A 14,838-nucleotide genomic window follows, 5' to 3' on the forward strand; every position below is an offset into this window, starting at 1 on the left:
GCCTAGCCAAGACAGGCATCAAGCCAAGAGGTCTCTCCACTCATCCCTGGCACCAAGCCTCTAAGCAGAGGCAACCCAAAGCTGCCAGAGTTAGATCCTATAGGGACAGGTATGAAGCACCTTAAAATTCAGCTCCTAGACTGTGGGCTGCAGAGCTGAGACTAAAGAAAAACATACCAAGCTATATCACTGTGCACAACTTGCACTAATTAATTGCAAAAAGTTAATTTCCTTTTTGCAAACTGCTGACAAAAGCAAAGTAATATTTACACAGTCAATGTGGTTACTCACTACTGTGTGTTAAGCACTGTACTGGGCACCAGATGCTTGTGAGAGTAGAGTAGAAAACAGCCTAGGCTTTAGAGCAAGACACTTGGAGTCTGATCCCCAGTCTGAGCTTTATTTCCTCTTCTAAAGGAGAGTGAATGCCATGTTCAGAGGCTTACAAATTAGATTAGATAATGTAACTCAGGACAGTCACTAGCACACATTAATAGTGATGATGGTAATAGCTAATGTTCACTGAACACTTACTATGTGCCAGATGCTGTTCCTAAGCTAAAACAATGTTTAACTCAATCTTTCAACGATCCTATGAGGAAGGCCTATATTAGTTTTGAGGCTTGTGAAAAAGGTACTATATATGCATTTTTACACAGGTAAAAACAGATCCTGAGATGTTACGTAACTTGTCCAAAGTCACAAAGCTAGTCAGTGGCGTAACTAGGATGTGAAGGCAGCACATCATTGGGATTGAGAGCAGGCTCTGGAACCAGACTGTCTCAGTTAAGTGCCCAATAAATTTTAACACTTATTATTAGTTACGTTATGTTTCATTCCCTCATTTATTTGGCTTATGACATAGGAATTATCCCCATTTATCTGAGGGAACAGGCTTGGATGGCAAGAGCCCTCTTTGCCTGATCAAATACATTCTGTGACCCACCCCGTGCTAACTCCCTATTAGAGCCAGTGTCCTTCAAAACATGCTTGCTCCACTTAGCTGGTCTGGAAGCCATCCTTCCTGCCAAAAAGGCCTTTTATGCTTCTCTCTGCTGCTATCACCCCCTCCTCCATAGCCTACTATTTTTACTTACACAAAATACACACATTCCTGTTATAAAAGATTTGAATACACAGCAAATAGAATCCTTACTGATGGAAATTGACATTGGGACCATGTTTACTATTATAAACAATGCTACAATGAACCTAATAGTATGTATGTCTTATAAAAATACATTTCTGGCCAGGCACAGGGGCTCATGCTTGTAATCCCAACACCTTGAGAGGCTGAGGTGGGAGGATCACTTGAGCCCAGGAGTTTGAGACTACCCTGGGCAACATAGTGAGACCTCATCTCTACCAAAAACAAAATTTCTCCGATTATCCATGATATAGAGAGCATATTTACAGTTTCCTGTTTTGTGGTTTATTTGTTCACTTTTTTTTTTTTGAGATGGAGTCTCGCTCTGTCACCTAGGCTGGAGTGCAGTGGCAGGATCTCAGCTCACTGCAACCTTCACTGCATCCTGGGTTCAAGCAATTCTCCTGCCTCAGTCTCCCAAGTAGCTGGGATTACAGGCACACGCCTATCTAATTTTTTTGTGTTTTTAGTAGAGATGGGATTTTGCCGTGTTGGCCAGGCTGGTCTTAAACTCCTCATCTCAAGTGATCCACCCAGTTCTGCCTCCCAAAGTGTTGGGATTACAGGCGTGAGCCACTGCGCCTGCCTTACTTGTTCACTTTGCTATCAAACTATGTGCTTCTTGGTGGCTTCCGGGTACTTTTAATTCTGGATGGTAATCTTTTCTGTGATAATTTACAAATAGGTAGTGTCTACTTCATCTTTATTATTTATTTATTTATTTATTGAGACAGTCTTACTCCATCACCCAGGCTAGAATGCAATGGTGCCATCTTGGCTCACTGCCATCTCCACCTCCCGGGTTCAAGTGATTCTCCTGCCTCAGCCTCCCAAGTAGCTGGGATTACACTCAGCATTCGCCACCAAGCCTGGCTAATTTTTTTGTATTTTTAGCAGAGATGGGGTTTTGCCATGTTGGCCAGCCTGGTCTTGAACTCCCGACCTCAAGTGAGCCACCATGCCTGGCCTACTTCTGCTTTAAAAGTTCAACTCAACTAATCTCTTCTCTTCTTTGAGACTCTTGCTGAAAACTCCAGTGCACACTGCTTGTTTCCTTTGATGAATCAGCACTGAGCACACACACATAGCAATTTGTTTTTATAATTTGCCTGGTTATCTCCTTCAGCCAGAAATAGGATTGTTCTTTAAACTCCTACCTTCTCCCCTCTTTTCTCTTTACTTCTTCCCCAAATACTGGCATGAAGGTTCAAAGTAAATTTTAAGGCCTACTATACCTCAGATTTGGGCTTCTAATAGATAGATCCTGAAGAAATATTTGTTATTGTCTGGGTGTGGTGGCTCACGCCTGTAATCCCAACACTTTGGGAGGCTGAGGAGGGTGGATCACTTGAGGTTAGGAGTTTGAGACCAGCCTGGCCAACATGGTGAAACCCTGTTCTCTACTAAAAATACAAAAATTAGCCGGGTGTGGTGGTGTTTGCCTGTAGTCCCAGCTACTTGGGAGGCTGAGGCAAGGGGATAACTTGAATTTGGGAGGCAGAGGTTGCAGTGAGCCGAGATTGCGCTACTGCACGCCAGCCTGGGCGACAGAGCAAGACTCCATCTCAAAAAAAAAAAAAAAAAAAAGAATAGAATGTAAGAGTCGTTTTGTTGAAGAAAAGTGAGAAGTGATATGCAACTGTTTTGAATGGGAAAACACAACCTACTTAAAGGGGGAGTTATTATTCAGCTCCAGCAAATTGTTAAGAGGGAATAAAAATCAATGTTGACAGCTTTTCCACTTTTCAAAAGCTGAAAATCTGTATTTTAGTGTTAAATATACTTTAAAAATGTTAGCCGAACTTTGTGTTTGTTGGGTTGGGAGCAAGTTAAAGCCAGACTTGGTATCTGTTAATTCAACAGAATCTGGCATTTAATAGGTACTCAATATTTGAATAATTAGCTGGGTGTGGTGATGCACACACCTGTGGTTCCAGCTACTTGAGAGGCTGAGGTGGGAGGATGGCCTGAGCCCACTGAAGATGCAGTGAGCCCTGACTGCACCACTGTACTCCAGCCTGGGCAACAGAGACCCCATCTCAAAAAAACAAAAGAAAAACTTATTTGAATAAAAAGTTTCCCCATTTACTTTTTTCCTTCCACTAAACTGATTGAAACATCCAGAACAAGTGATGAAAGAGAAAGGCACTAATTAGGTAATCAATTTACCATTAGATTGTGAATTTAATTTAAAATAAAATGTCCCTAAAATCATCTCAGTACTTGGCACACTGACTCAAGATGTGGGGTGGGGGAGCATCCCTTAACACATTCTTTGTTTTCCTGGCAAATACTGGTGGAACAAGACAGCTGAGGATGTATGAGATCTGACCATGAACATATGACAGCTGTTTGTGCCAGTCATGTCCAAACCCATGGCTCTCAACTCCAGATCCAAAAACTATCCCCATGTTTTAGACCTCCCACACCCAGCATTTAGGATTTCTTCCTCTATAATCTTGCTGGGTGCTGGTCTTGGCAGGGCCATCTACTGGGGATGGTGGTTTGGGGTCTCAGTGGTGGGCACTGGCTTGTTCTTGCCTCCTCTGCAGCTCCTCTTGCCGCCTCGCCTGCTGTTCATTCATGCAATCCTTGAACGCCTGCACCTGTGGCTGGCATTGCCGCCAGTCCTGGTGCTGGGCCATGCACTCCTGCACTGCAAAGTGGGAGGCAGCACAGCCAGAGCGGGAGATCAGCTGGTCCAGCGGGTCCTCCTCCTCATCGTCCTTCTTCACCCGTTGGGTCCAGGTATGGCCTTGAGGGACTGAGGTTGACATCCTGGGGACGGGGAGTCTATAGAACATTAACAGGTTAGAGTAGGGATATAATATGTGAGGTTCCTAGATTATAAATAGCACTGACCAGACTGCACCATTTCGCCTGTTTAATGTGTCTGTCTCCCGTGGGAGACGCTAAGCTTGAAGACAGATGCTTGTTTTTTTTTTTTTTGAGGGTGTCTTGCTTTGTTGCCCAGGCTCACTGTAGCCTCCATCTTTAGGATCAAGCAATCCTTCCTCCTCAGTCCTTCCCTGGCCAGAGTAGCTGGGACTACAGTTGTGCACCACCACACTCAGCTAATTTTTTTGATTTTTTAGTAGAGACAAGGTTTTTCCATGTTGCTCAGCATGGTCTCAAACTCCTGGGCTCAAGTGATCCTCCTGCCTCAGCCACCCAAAGTGCTGGGATTACAGGTGTGAGCCAGCTGTGCCCGGCTGATGTTTGTCTTGATTTACCTTTGTGCCCCCAGCACTAGGCCTGGCTGAGAGCAGGCCTGCAAAGTGGTTTGAACTGAATGAGATAAACTGTGTGAGAATGCTTGACATAACATTCAATAAGCTCAATGGATTTTGCTATTGGAATATGAATTAGGTGAAATGTCATCGTTTTAGATAAGCGATCTCTGATCTACCTAAAAAGAACTAAACTTTCAGCTAGGTACGATGGCTCACACCTGTAATCCTAGCATTTTGGGAGGCTGAGGCAGGAAGATCCCTTGAGCCCAGGAGTTTGAGACCAGCAGGGGTTATAGCAAGACCTCATCTCTACAAAAAAATTTAAAAATGGCTGGGTATGGTGGCTCACGCCTATAATCCCAGCACTTTGGGAGACTGAGGCAGTCGGATTACCTGAGGTTGGGGATCAAGATCAGCCTGACCAACATGGAGAAACCCCGTCTCTACTAAAAATACAAAATTAGCCAGGTGTGGTGGCGTATGCCTGTAATGCCAGCTACTCAGGAGGCTGAGGCAGGAGAATCGCTTGAACTCGGGAGGTGGAGGTTGCGGTGAGCCGAGATCACACCATTGCACTCCAGCCTGGGCAATAAGAGTGAAACTCCGTCTTGAAAAAAAAAAGAAAAAAGAAAAAAATGTAAAAATTAGCTGGGCATGGTGGCACACACTTGTAGTCCCAGGTACTCAAGAGGCTGAAGAGGGAGAATCCTTTGAGCCCAGGAGTTCAAAGGCTGCAGTGAGCTATGATGGTGCCACTGTACTCCAGCTTAGGTGACATAGTGAGACCCTGTTTCAAATAAATAAATAATCTTTCTTCTTTTATCCTACTAGCCTTATTCTATGCTGAAGAACAAAGTTTAAAAAGCGAAAGAGGCTGGGTGCGATGGCTCACACATGTAATCCCAGCAATTTGGGAGCCTGAGGCAGATGGATCATAAGGTCAGAAGTTCAAGACCAGCCTGGCCAAGATGATGAAACCCCGTCTCTACTAAAAATACAAAAATTAGGCGGGCGTGATGGCAGGCGCCTGTAATCCCAGCTACTCGGGAGGCTCAGGCAGGAGAATCGCTTTAACCCAGGGGGCGGAAGTTGTAGTGAGCCAAAGATCGCGCCACTGCACTCCAGCCTGGGTGACACAGTGAGACTCCATCTCCAAAACAAACAAACAAACAAAGTGAAAGAGTGCCCAAATATGCGTAGGTTTTGACACATGGGAAGGATGGAAAGAGTTCAGTGTGGCTGTAGCATACAGCATGCAGAAACCTGGCCTCTGGGTCTATAAGGTGAGATGGCTTTGTAAACTATACAAAAATGTGAGGTGTCTTTATTTGCCCAAACTGTCTTGCCCGTCTGCATCAGAACACTCAGCAGAAAGCAGCATACAGAAGGAACTTAAGGTCTGAAGAGAAATGACTTCAGCCTTTGCAAAAATTTCACCATGATGGGCTGTAAAGGAACTAGGACTCCTTATTGCCTTTACTGTGTCTCTCATTCACTCAACAAATGATTAAGTACCTATCATGTACCAGGCACTATGCTAGTGCTGAGGATTCAAGACTGTCTAAGTCAGTTAAGTTCCCGGCTTCATGGAGTTTACAACCTAGACAAGGAAACAGGGCAGTTTACTACACAGTGTACAGATAGGGAAGATTGGGACCACAGTGGAGGGATACCTAATCCAGACAAGGGCAGGAATAGGCAGGGAAGGCTTCCTAGAGGAAGTGATTTCCAAGCTGAAACTTGACAGATGGAACAGAAGTTAGCCAGAGATGGGAAAACTATTTTTGGTCAACAGACGAGCAGGTGGTTGAGATAGAATCTGACACGAGAGCAAAAAAAAAAAGTTCAGTGATGAGAGAATACAGTGTGAGAACAAGACAATATTAAACTGGTGATATAAGTAAGTGATCATCACAAGGCTTTGTAGGACATAGTAGGGAGTTTAAGACTTTTTATTCTGAGGGCAATGGGGAAGTCACAAGAGGGAGTTAGGCACTTTACATAACTCATTTGCCTTGGAGGCGGTATAACTTAAGCAAGAGGGGGAAAATGGGCTTTGAAACAGACTTGGACCTAGCTTTGTCACTGCCTCATTTGGTGCCCTTGGACACATCATTTGATAACCTCTCTGGAAACACAGAGATGAAGCCGGGTGCCATGGCTCACGCCTGGCACTGGGAGGCTGAGGCGGGAGGATGGTTTGCGCCCAGCCTGGGCAACACTGTGAGCCGTGATCACGCCACTGCATTCCAGCCTGGGTTACAGCGGGAGACCCTGTCTCAAAAAAAAAGAAAAAAAAAAGGTAAGGTTTGCAAGGAGGCTGGTATGTCTAAAGAGTTCAATAAATGATAGTTTTCTCTTCCTAAATACACTGTTAACTCTTTAAATAGGCCAGGAGCAAATAATTTAGAGAAAGAACAGTGGAATGGAAAGTGCCTTGATCCTAAACCAAGAGATCCCTGTTCAAATCCCAGCACTACGCCTTACTATGTAATCTTTTTCATTTTAGTTCTCCCATTAATAATATTTAACTCGCACAATTAGAATGAAGATTAATATAACGAATGAAAAGTGCTTGGGCTACTATAGGACTCAGTAAATGCTACTGTACTCTCCTCTCACCACCTTCTGGCTTCAGTCTCCTCTGGAGTAAAATGAGGACGACCGCTGCTCAGAGATCAGGGTAGGCTAGATGGTTGGCAGCTGGATCGTGGAGGCGGACCTAAACAAAGAAGTCATGGAAAGGATCTTAAAGCAGAAAAATGCTGGCAGCCACGAGGCCTGAGGCGCCTCAGGCGCATCGAGGACTTTGAACTTTGAGGAACGCTTGCGCGCGCGCGCGCGCGCGGCCGCTGATCGCAGCCCCGTTGGGCCCGCAACGCCTCCGGAAGAACGCGGTACGCGATGCTCACCGAACAGGTCGGAGAAGAGGGCCCGAACGCACGCTCCTACGCGGCGGCTTCGGCTTCGCAGGCGGTTGCGGATCCTCTGTCACTCCTTTCAGGAACCAGCCCCTCGTGGGGAGCGTGCACACGGAAGGGGCGGGGAATGTGAAAAGGTCACGTTTTCATTGGTGGCCTCTTGGTGTTGAGCCCACCTCTGTCTTCGCCGCACGCTTCTCGGGGACCCACTTCCGGGAAGGGGCGGAAGAGGTGGGCTGGTGGAGGCGGGGTCGAGATGGCGGCGCCTTTGAGGATTCAGAGCGACTGGGCGCAAGCCCTCAGGTGAATCCAGGCCCAGAACAGAGTCAGAGGAGGCGGGGTAGTGGATGTTGCTTTTGCGTCAAGGAGAGCAATGCCTGGTCCAGGATATCAATAGGGGTTACTTCGTCAATTGTTGAGGGATATGGAGGGAACAGGGTCCGGAAAAAGAAGTATCAAACCCGTATGGTCATTCTCTGAAAAGCTATCCCCAGGCCAGGGGAGCACATGAGCTGTGTGATCCCCGCGTCAGAACTAGTATCAGTGAGTTGGAGAAAGACAGGGATACTGGGAGGCAGGAAGGCTTTTGGCCAAGCAGTCATTTAGCATATATTGATTAGTCGTCAGTTATTTCCAGAAGTCCCTGTAGTCACCACCACTTTGTGTATGTGATGGAACCTTTGTGTTCTCCTAGGCCCCTAATGCTATATTAGGCATACTGGACGATACTATTAAGGAAACATACTGTGTCCATGCCCCGTACTGGATGCTTGGTGGAGCTCAGATGTATACTCTAAATATAAGTGATGGTTCCTGCTCTTCAGGAAGCTAACATCCAGGCCAGGCGCAGTGGCTCATGCCTGTAATCCCAGCACTTTGGAAAACTGAGATTGGTGGATCAGTTGAGATCAGAAGTTCGAGACCAGCCTGACCAACATGGTGAAACTCCGTCTCTACTAAAAATACAGAAACTAGTCGGGCGTGGTGGTGGGCGCCTATAATCCTAGCTACTCGGGAGGCTGAGGCAGGAGAATCGATTGAACCCAGGAGGTGGAGGTTGCAGTGAGCCGAGATGGCACCACTGCACTCCAGCCTGGGTGACAGAGCGATAGTCATCTCAAAAAAGAAGAAAAGCTGACGTCTTAATTAGGAATACACAGCAAACTATTCATTCATCTAACATTTATTGATCTTATACTGTTCCAGTTATTTCTCTAGGCTTCAGGATGAATATAGCAGTGCTATATTTGGCAACTGCTACTACTAATAAGGGTTTTTCAAATTGAAACAATGGTGAAGATGAATGAAACATAGCCTTCTGCATTTAAGAAATTTACACCTTACTAAATTTATACCTTACTTAATTTAGGTGAGCTAAAATACAGACTAGTTGCTAGTACACAGAATGTGATAAGTAATAAAGAACAATAACATGAAGTGCCACTAGGTACCTATGAGAAAATACAGCACCAGAATCAGAAGGCTTAATTTGCCCAAGATCATGCATCTCGTCAAATGATAGAGGGTTGCTGTCAACCTAGATCTTTCTGTCTTAAATGCATAGACCCTTTCCATTATACCCTAAAAGTGCTAGGGTGAAGAGATCAGGATTTGGAGATTGGGCAGGTGCTAAAATAATAAAAGGAATCTTGTTTGGTTATTGTGAGGGTTAATGATTGTGTATGGAAAGTGCTTAGCACAGGGCTTGGTTTACAATAATCCTGATAAATATCTAATTAAATAACCTTGATTTTTCAAAGTGAGCTCACTGTTGATGGATGAGCATTAATTTAACCAACAGATATCTATTCATTAAATAGTTAATCCACAAATATTTCTTGAACAAATAAAGTTTGTCTGTCTTAGAATGATCTATAACCGATGAGAGGTTGGACTATCTCATGTCTAAGTACTATGACCAAACTGGAGGTTACATGACCTTCTTTCTTCCCTTGTAACTGTGGGATCCTATTCAACTTTGGGTGATCCTAATTAGGCTTTTGTCTTTCTTCATAGGAAGGATGAAGGGGAGGCCTGGCTGAGCTGTCATCCCCCAGGTAATACCCATAAATTATATATGCTGTCACTTTAAAGGAGAAGGATTAATACCCTTAAAAGAAAGCTTCCTACTTTCTCCTGGCCCAGCCTCCTTACATAATAGTCTGCAAACATGTTTGACCAGTCTGTACTGTATGGCCAACACCCCAACTCCTCCGTTCCAAGGGAAGGCCTTCAGATTGATTTTCCATTTGAAAGCCACAGACTTATTCATAGAGACATTGTTGATGCATCTTAATTAGTCACTTACCCTGTGCTATTGTATTCTAAGCACTTCTGCAGCTTCAACTGGGACCTTCTTGATGGTAATTTCTAGATCTACAGCCCCAGCCCTGACTTCTCCATGTTCAAGCAGAGATTGATCAGTTGTTTGCTAGAGATTTTTGCTTGAAGGTCTCACTGTTACCTTAAGTTACTTGACTTACTGAAGTCCAAAACCAAGCTGAGTACATTTGTTGTCAAGTGAGTTCTCTTTCCTGATTTTTCTCATTTCTTAAGTTACCATCATTTTTCTAGGCATCAGAGTGAAAAACCTAGTTACTTGACCCTGCCATATCCAGGAAGCTCCCAAGTCTTATCAATTTTTCTTTTGAACAACACTCTTATGTCATTCACAGGATTCTTTTCAAATTGTAACCGAGGTGGTACCATTCTAAAATCAACCTTCCTTCTAAATTCTGTAAGAAAGTTTTGTTTTGCTTATTATCTTTCATTTCAAATGCTGCTGATATATTGTATTTCTATGAGAAATAAAGTTTTGGCCAGGCACAGTGGCTCACACCTGTAATCCTAGCACTTTGGGAAGCTGAGGCAGGAGGATCACTTGAGCTCAGGAGTTCGAGACCAGCCTGGGCAACAAAGTGAGACCCCCTCATCTCTATAAAAAATGAAAAAAATTAGTCAGGCATAGTTGCATGCGCATGTAGTCCCAGCTACTTGGGAGGCTGCAATAGGAGGATCTCTTGAGCCTGGGAGGTTGAGGCTGTAGTGAGTTATGATTGAACCATTGCGCTTTTGCCTGGGTGACAGAGTGAGACCCCATCATTAAAAAAAAAAAAAGACTATTGTTTATATCAGTGGAATAAAGGATGGACTTTATAGTGCTGTGACTTGCCAATCATCTTAAAATTAAAAATAAGGCCAGACGTGGGGGCTTATACCTGTCATCCAGCATTGTGGGAGGCCAAGGTGGAGGATTGCTTGAGATCAGCCTGGGAGACATAAGGAGCCCTCGTGTCTACAGCAAATAAAACTAGCTGGGCATGGTGTTGGGTGTCTGTAGTCCCAGCTACTCAAGAGGCAGACGTGGGAGGATTGCTCAAGCCCAGCAAGCCAAGGCTGCAGTGAGCTGTGATTATGCTACTGGACCTCCTACCCTGGACAAGGGTAGCCGTGATCATGCTACGTGATCTCCTACCCTGGACCAGAAAGTGAGACCCTGTCTCTAAAAAAAGAAACACACACACAAATATATATACATACATACACACATATACATATGTATACGCAACATAAAAATTCAAGGAAAATACTGTATTTTATTTTACCTATTTTATTGTGCTTAATTATGTTCAAAAATCCTATTCTAACTGCTTGAGCTAGGATTGTGCCACTGTACTGCAGCCTGAGAGACAGAGCAAAACCTTGTCTCAGTTAAAAAAAACAAAACAAAACAAAAGCCGGGTGTGGTGGCTCTACTAAAAAATAATACAAAAAATTAGTCGGATGTGGTGGTGGGCGCCTGTAGTCCCAGCTACTCGGGAGCCTGAGGCAGGAGAATGGCATGAACCTGGGAGGCGGGGCATGCAGTGAGACCAGATAATGCCACTGCATTCCAGCTTGGATGACTGAGCAAGACTCCGTCTCAAAAAAAAAAAAAAAAAAAAGGCCAGGCACAGCGGCTCACGCCTGTAATCCCAGCACTTTAGGAGGCCGTGGCGGGCGGATCACCTGAGGTCAGGAGTTTGAGACCAGCCTGGCTTAACATGGTGAAACCCCGTTTCTACTAAAAATACAAAAAATTACCTGGGTGTGGTGGTGCGTGCCTGTAATCCCAGCTACTCAGGAGGCTGAGGCAGGAGAATCGCTGAAACCCAGGAGGTGGAGGTTGCAGTGAGCGGAGATCGCGCCACTGCAGTCCAACCTGGGCAACAAGAGCGAAACTCTGTCTCTAAATAAATAAATAAATAAAATACAATAAAAATACACAAAAGACCTTCATTTTATTTTAACTAAAATATATAAACATACATTAAAATTCACCATCTCTTCATTAGTCCACTGATTATTACAAGGACCTTAGCTATCTTGTAATAAACCATAACCGAAAGGCACAGTTTCTTTAAAGCAAGGCAAATCTTTACTTAGGCTAAAAAAGCAATCTAAGAGCAAAACGTCAACTGGGGTTTATATTTTTTTTAGATCTTTTCCCTAATATTTTGCATTTATCTTGCCGATACATACTATTAAAGCAGTTTTTTTTAAACAGAATCTAGCTCTGTCACCCAGGCTGGAATGCAGTGGCATGATCTCAGCTCACTGCAACCTCCAGTCCCAGGTTCAAACGATTCTTGTGCCTCAGCCTCCTGAATAGCTGGGACTACTACCATGCCCAGATAATTTTTGTATTTTTCGTAGAGACGGGGTTTCACCATGTTGGCCAGGCTCGTCTCGAACTCCTGAGGTCAAGTGATCCGACCGCCTTGGCCTCCCAAAGTGCTGGGGTCACAGGTGTGAGCCACTGCCCCCGGCCTAAAACAGTTTTAAAAAAACATTATCAAGTCTTTACAAAGCAACAAACTTAGTGTTGTTGTTGTTGTTGTTTTAAATTACCAAGCTACCTTCAACAACCAAGGAGTTTTTTGTTTGTTTGTTTGTTTGTTTGTTTTTGAGACGGAGTCTCACTCTGTTGCCCAGGCTGGAGTGCAGTGGTGCAATCTTGGCTCACTGCAACCTCTGCCTCCTGGGTTCAAGCAATTCTCCAGCCTCAGCCTCCCAAGTAGCTAGGACTACAGGCGCGTGCTACCATGCCCGGCTAATTTTTTGTATTATTTTTTGAGATGGAGCTTTGCTCCTATTGTCCAGGCTGAAGTGCAATGGTGCCATCTTGGCTCAATGTAACCTCCGCCTCCCAGATTCAAGCAATTCTCCTGCCTCAGCCTCCCAAGTAGCTGGGATTACAAGCATGTGCCACCATGCCTGGCTAATTTTGTATTTTTTTTTTTTAATAGAGACAGGGTTTCTCCATGTTGGTCAGGCTGGTCTCAAACTCCCAACCTCAGGTGACCCTCCTGCCTCAGCCTCCCAAAGTGCTGGGATTACAGGCATGAGCCACTGTGCCCGGCAATTTTTTGTATTTTTAGTAGAGATGGGGTTTTACTGTGTTAGTCAGGATGGTCTCCATCTCCTGACCTTGTGATCCGCTCCCTGGCCTCCCAAAGTGCTGGGATTACAGGCGTGAGGCACCGCGCCTGCACTTTTTTTTTTTTTTTTGATGGTAACTTGTAGGTTCAGTTTTCTTTATGAATTGGAGTTAATGATGTCAACTCTTAAGGAGGAGGGTGGTTTTTGTTTCTGTGTGTGTTTATTTTTATTTTTATTATTTATTTATTTATTTATTTTTGAGAGGGAGTTTCGCTCTTTGTTGCCCAGGCTGGAGTGCAGTGGTGCGATCTCCGCTCACTGCAACCTCCGCCTCCTAGATTCAAGCGATTCTCCTGCCTCAGCCTCCCAATTAGCTAGGATTTCAGGCATGCGCCACCACGCCTGGCTAATTTTTTTTTTTTTTTTTTTGAGACGGAGTCTCGCTCTGTTGCCCAGGCTGGAGTGCAGTGGCATGTTCTCGGCTCACTGCAAGCTCTGCCTTTCGGGTTCATGCCATTCTCCTGCCTCAGCCTCCGAAGTAGCTGGGATTACAGGTGCCCGCTACCACACCCAGCTAATTTTTTTGTATTTTTAGTAGAGACGGGGTTTCACCATGTTAAGCAGGATGATCTCGAACTCCTGACCTTGTGATCTGCCCGCCTCGGCCTCCCAAAGTGCTGGGATTACAGGTGTGAGCCACTGTGCCTGGCCTGTTCTTATTTTTTTGAGACAGGGTCTTGCCCTGTTGCCCAGGCTGAAGTACAGTTGCATGATTATGGCTTACTGCAGCCTTGATCTCCTGGGTTCAAGAGATCCTCCCACCTCAGCCTCCTGAGTAGCTGGGACCACAGTCATGCACCACCATACCTGGCTAATTTTTAAAATTTTTTGTAGAGACAAGGTCTCACTATGTTGCCCAGGCTGGTCTTGAACTCCTGTGTTTATTTTTTAATACATGGGGTCTCGCCGTGTTTCCCAGGTGCTGAATTTGAACTCCTGGGCTCCAGTGATCCTCCCTCAGCCTCCCAAGTAGCTGGACTCTAGGTGTGATCCACCATCTTGTTTCTTGTTTTTGTTTTTAAATAACAGCTTTATTGAGATAAAAATGTGTACTATCTATGTACTAGTTACTTTACATATATTATTTCTAGTATCATCCCCCCAAAAAAGTCTATACCCGTTAACAGTCACTTTCCACCCCCCAATCCTAGCAACCACTAGTTTACTTTCTAGCTCTGTGGATTTGCCTACTTTGGACATTTCGTATAAATGGAATCATAAAATACGTGGCCTTTTGTGTGACTTCTTTCACTTAGTATAATGTTTCTTTCTTTCTTTTTTTTTTTGAGAGTCTCACTCTGTCATCTAGGTTGAAGTATAGTGGCGCAATCTCAGCTCCTCACTGCAGCCTTCACCTCCCGGGTTCAAGTGATTTTTGTGCCTCAGCCTCCTGAGTAGTTGGGATTACAGGCACCTGTCACCACACCTGGGTAATTTTTGTATTTTTAGTAGAGACAAACGAGGTTTCAACATGTTGGCCAGGCTGGTCTTGAACTCTTGGCCTCAAGTGATCCTCCCACTTCGGCCTCCCAAAGTGCTGGGATTACAGGCAACTTAGTATAATGTTGCTATTTGTTGTTTTTATCAGTACTTCATTCCTTTTTGTGGCCCGGTAATACTCTGTTGTATGGATATACTACATTTTGTTTATCCATTCATCAATTAATGGACATTTATTTCTAATTTTTGGCTATTATGAAGGAAGGAGATTTTGATGGCAGGATAGATGGCATGAGAACCAGCTGCTGTGGGGAATGGGAGAGGTGAAAGGATTACAAAACTGCTGAGTTTAGAAACATGAATTGGATTGGTGACAATCGGCACAGTTGTGTCCTTTTCTGGAGCAGTGCTCAGCAGCCTGCATGTAGGAATGTAGAAGGTAAGTGGTTGGATTGATCCTAGTTCTGCTATTATATAGAGAAAACCAAGGCTGAGGTCATTTTAGTGACTTCACAAATGTAGAGAAGTCAGCTGGGCAGGGTAACTCACCCTGTAATCCAAGCACTTCGGGAGGCTGAGGCAGAAGGATTGCTTGAGCCCAGCAGTTCGAGACCAG

The 14,838-nt window shown here is 44.6% G+C and overlaps 2 protein-coding genes across 6 annotated transcripts in view; one reads left to right on the plus strand and one right to left on the minus strand.

Moving 5' to 3' along the window:
* Positions 1-386: 386 nt before the first annotated feature.
* On the minus strand, positions 387-7,495 carry LOC100456167 (cytochrome c oxidase assembly factor 4 homolog, mitochondrial). 3 transcript variants are annotated; one of them, XM_009246830.4, is made up of 3 exons: positions 7,293-7,495; positions 7,006-7,102; positions 387-3,940 (listed from the first exon to the last, which is right to left on the minus strand). In XM_009246830.4, exon 3 carries the CDS (start codon positions 3,922-3,924, stop codon positions 3,661-3,663), a length of 264 nt encoding a protein of 87 aa, XP_009245105.1. In that variant the 5' UTR covers positions 3,925-3,940; positions 7,006-7,102; positions 7,293-7,495; the 3' UTR covers positions 387-3,660. The 3 variants fall into 3 exon arrangements, with proteins under 3 accessions (XP_009245105.1, XP_024111221.1, XP_002822275.1); XM_024255453.3 differs by having other exon boundaries at positions 7,003-7,102; XM_002822229.5 differs by lacking the exon at positions 7,006-7,102 and having other exon boundaries at positions 7,293-7,399.
* PAAF1 (proteasomal ATPase associated factor 1) overlaps positions 7,475-14,838 on the plus strand; it is a 48,654-nt gene continuing 41,290 nt past the window's right edge. For all 3 annotated transcript variants that reach the window (XM_002822223.4, XM_009246828.2, XM_024255452.2), the window contains exons 1-2: positions 7,475-7,604; positions 9,318-9,358. In XM_002822223.4, the coding sequence (XP_002822269.1) occupies positions 7,558-7,604; positions 9,318-9,358 (88 nt within the window). In that variant the 5' untranslated portion in view covers positions 7,475-7,557. The remainder of the gene's footprint in view (positions 7,605-9,317; positions 9,359-14,838) is intronic.

This window comes from Pongo abelii, chromosome 9, assembly GCF_028885655.2.
Source record: "Pongo abelii isolate AG06213 chromosome 9, NHGRI_mPonAbe1-v2.0_pri, whole genome shotgun sequence".
Classification (NCBI taxonomy): domain Eukaryota; kingdom Metazoa; phylum Chordata; class Mammalia; order Primates; family Hominidae; genus Pongo; species Pongo abelii.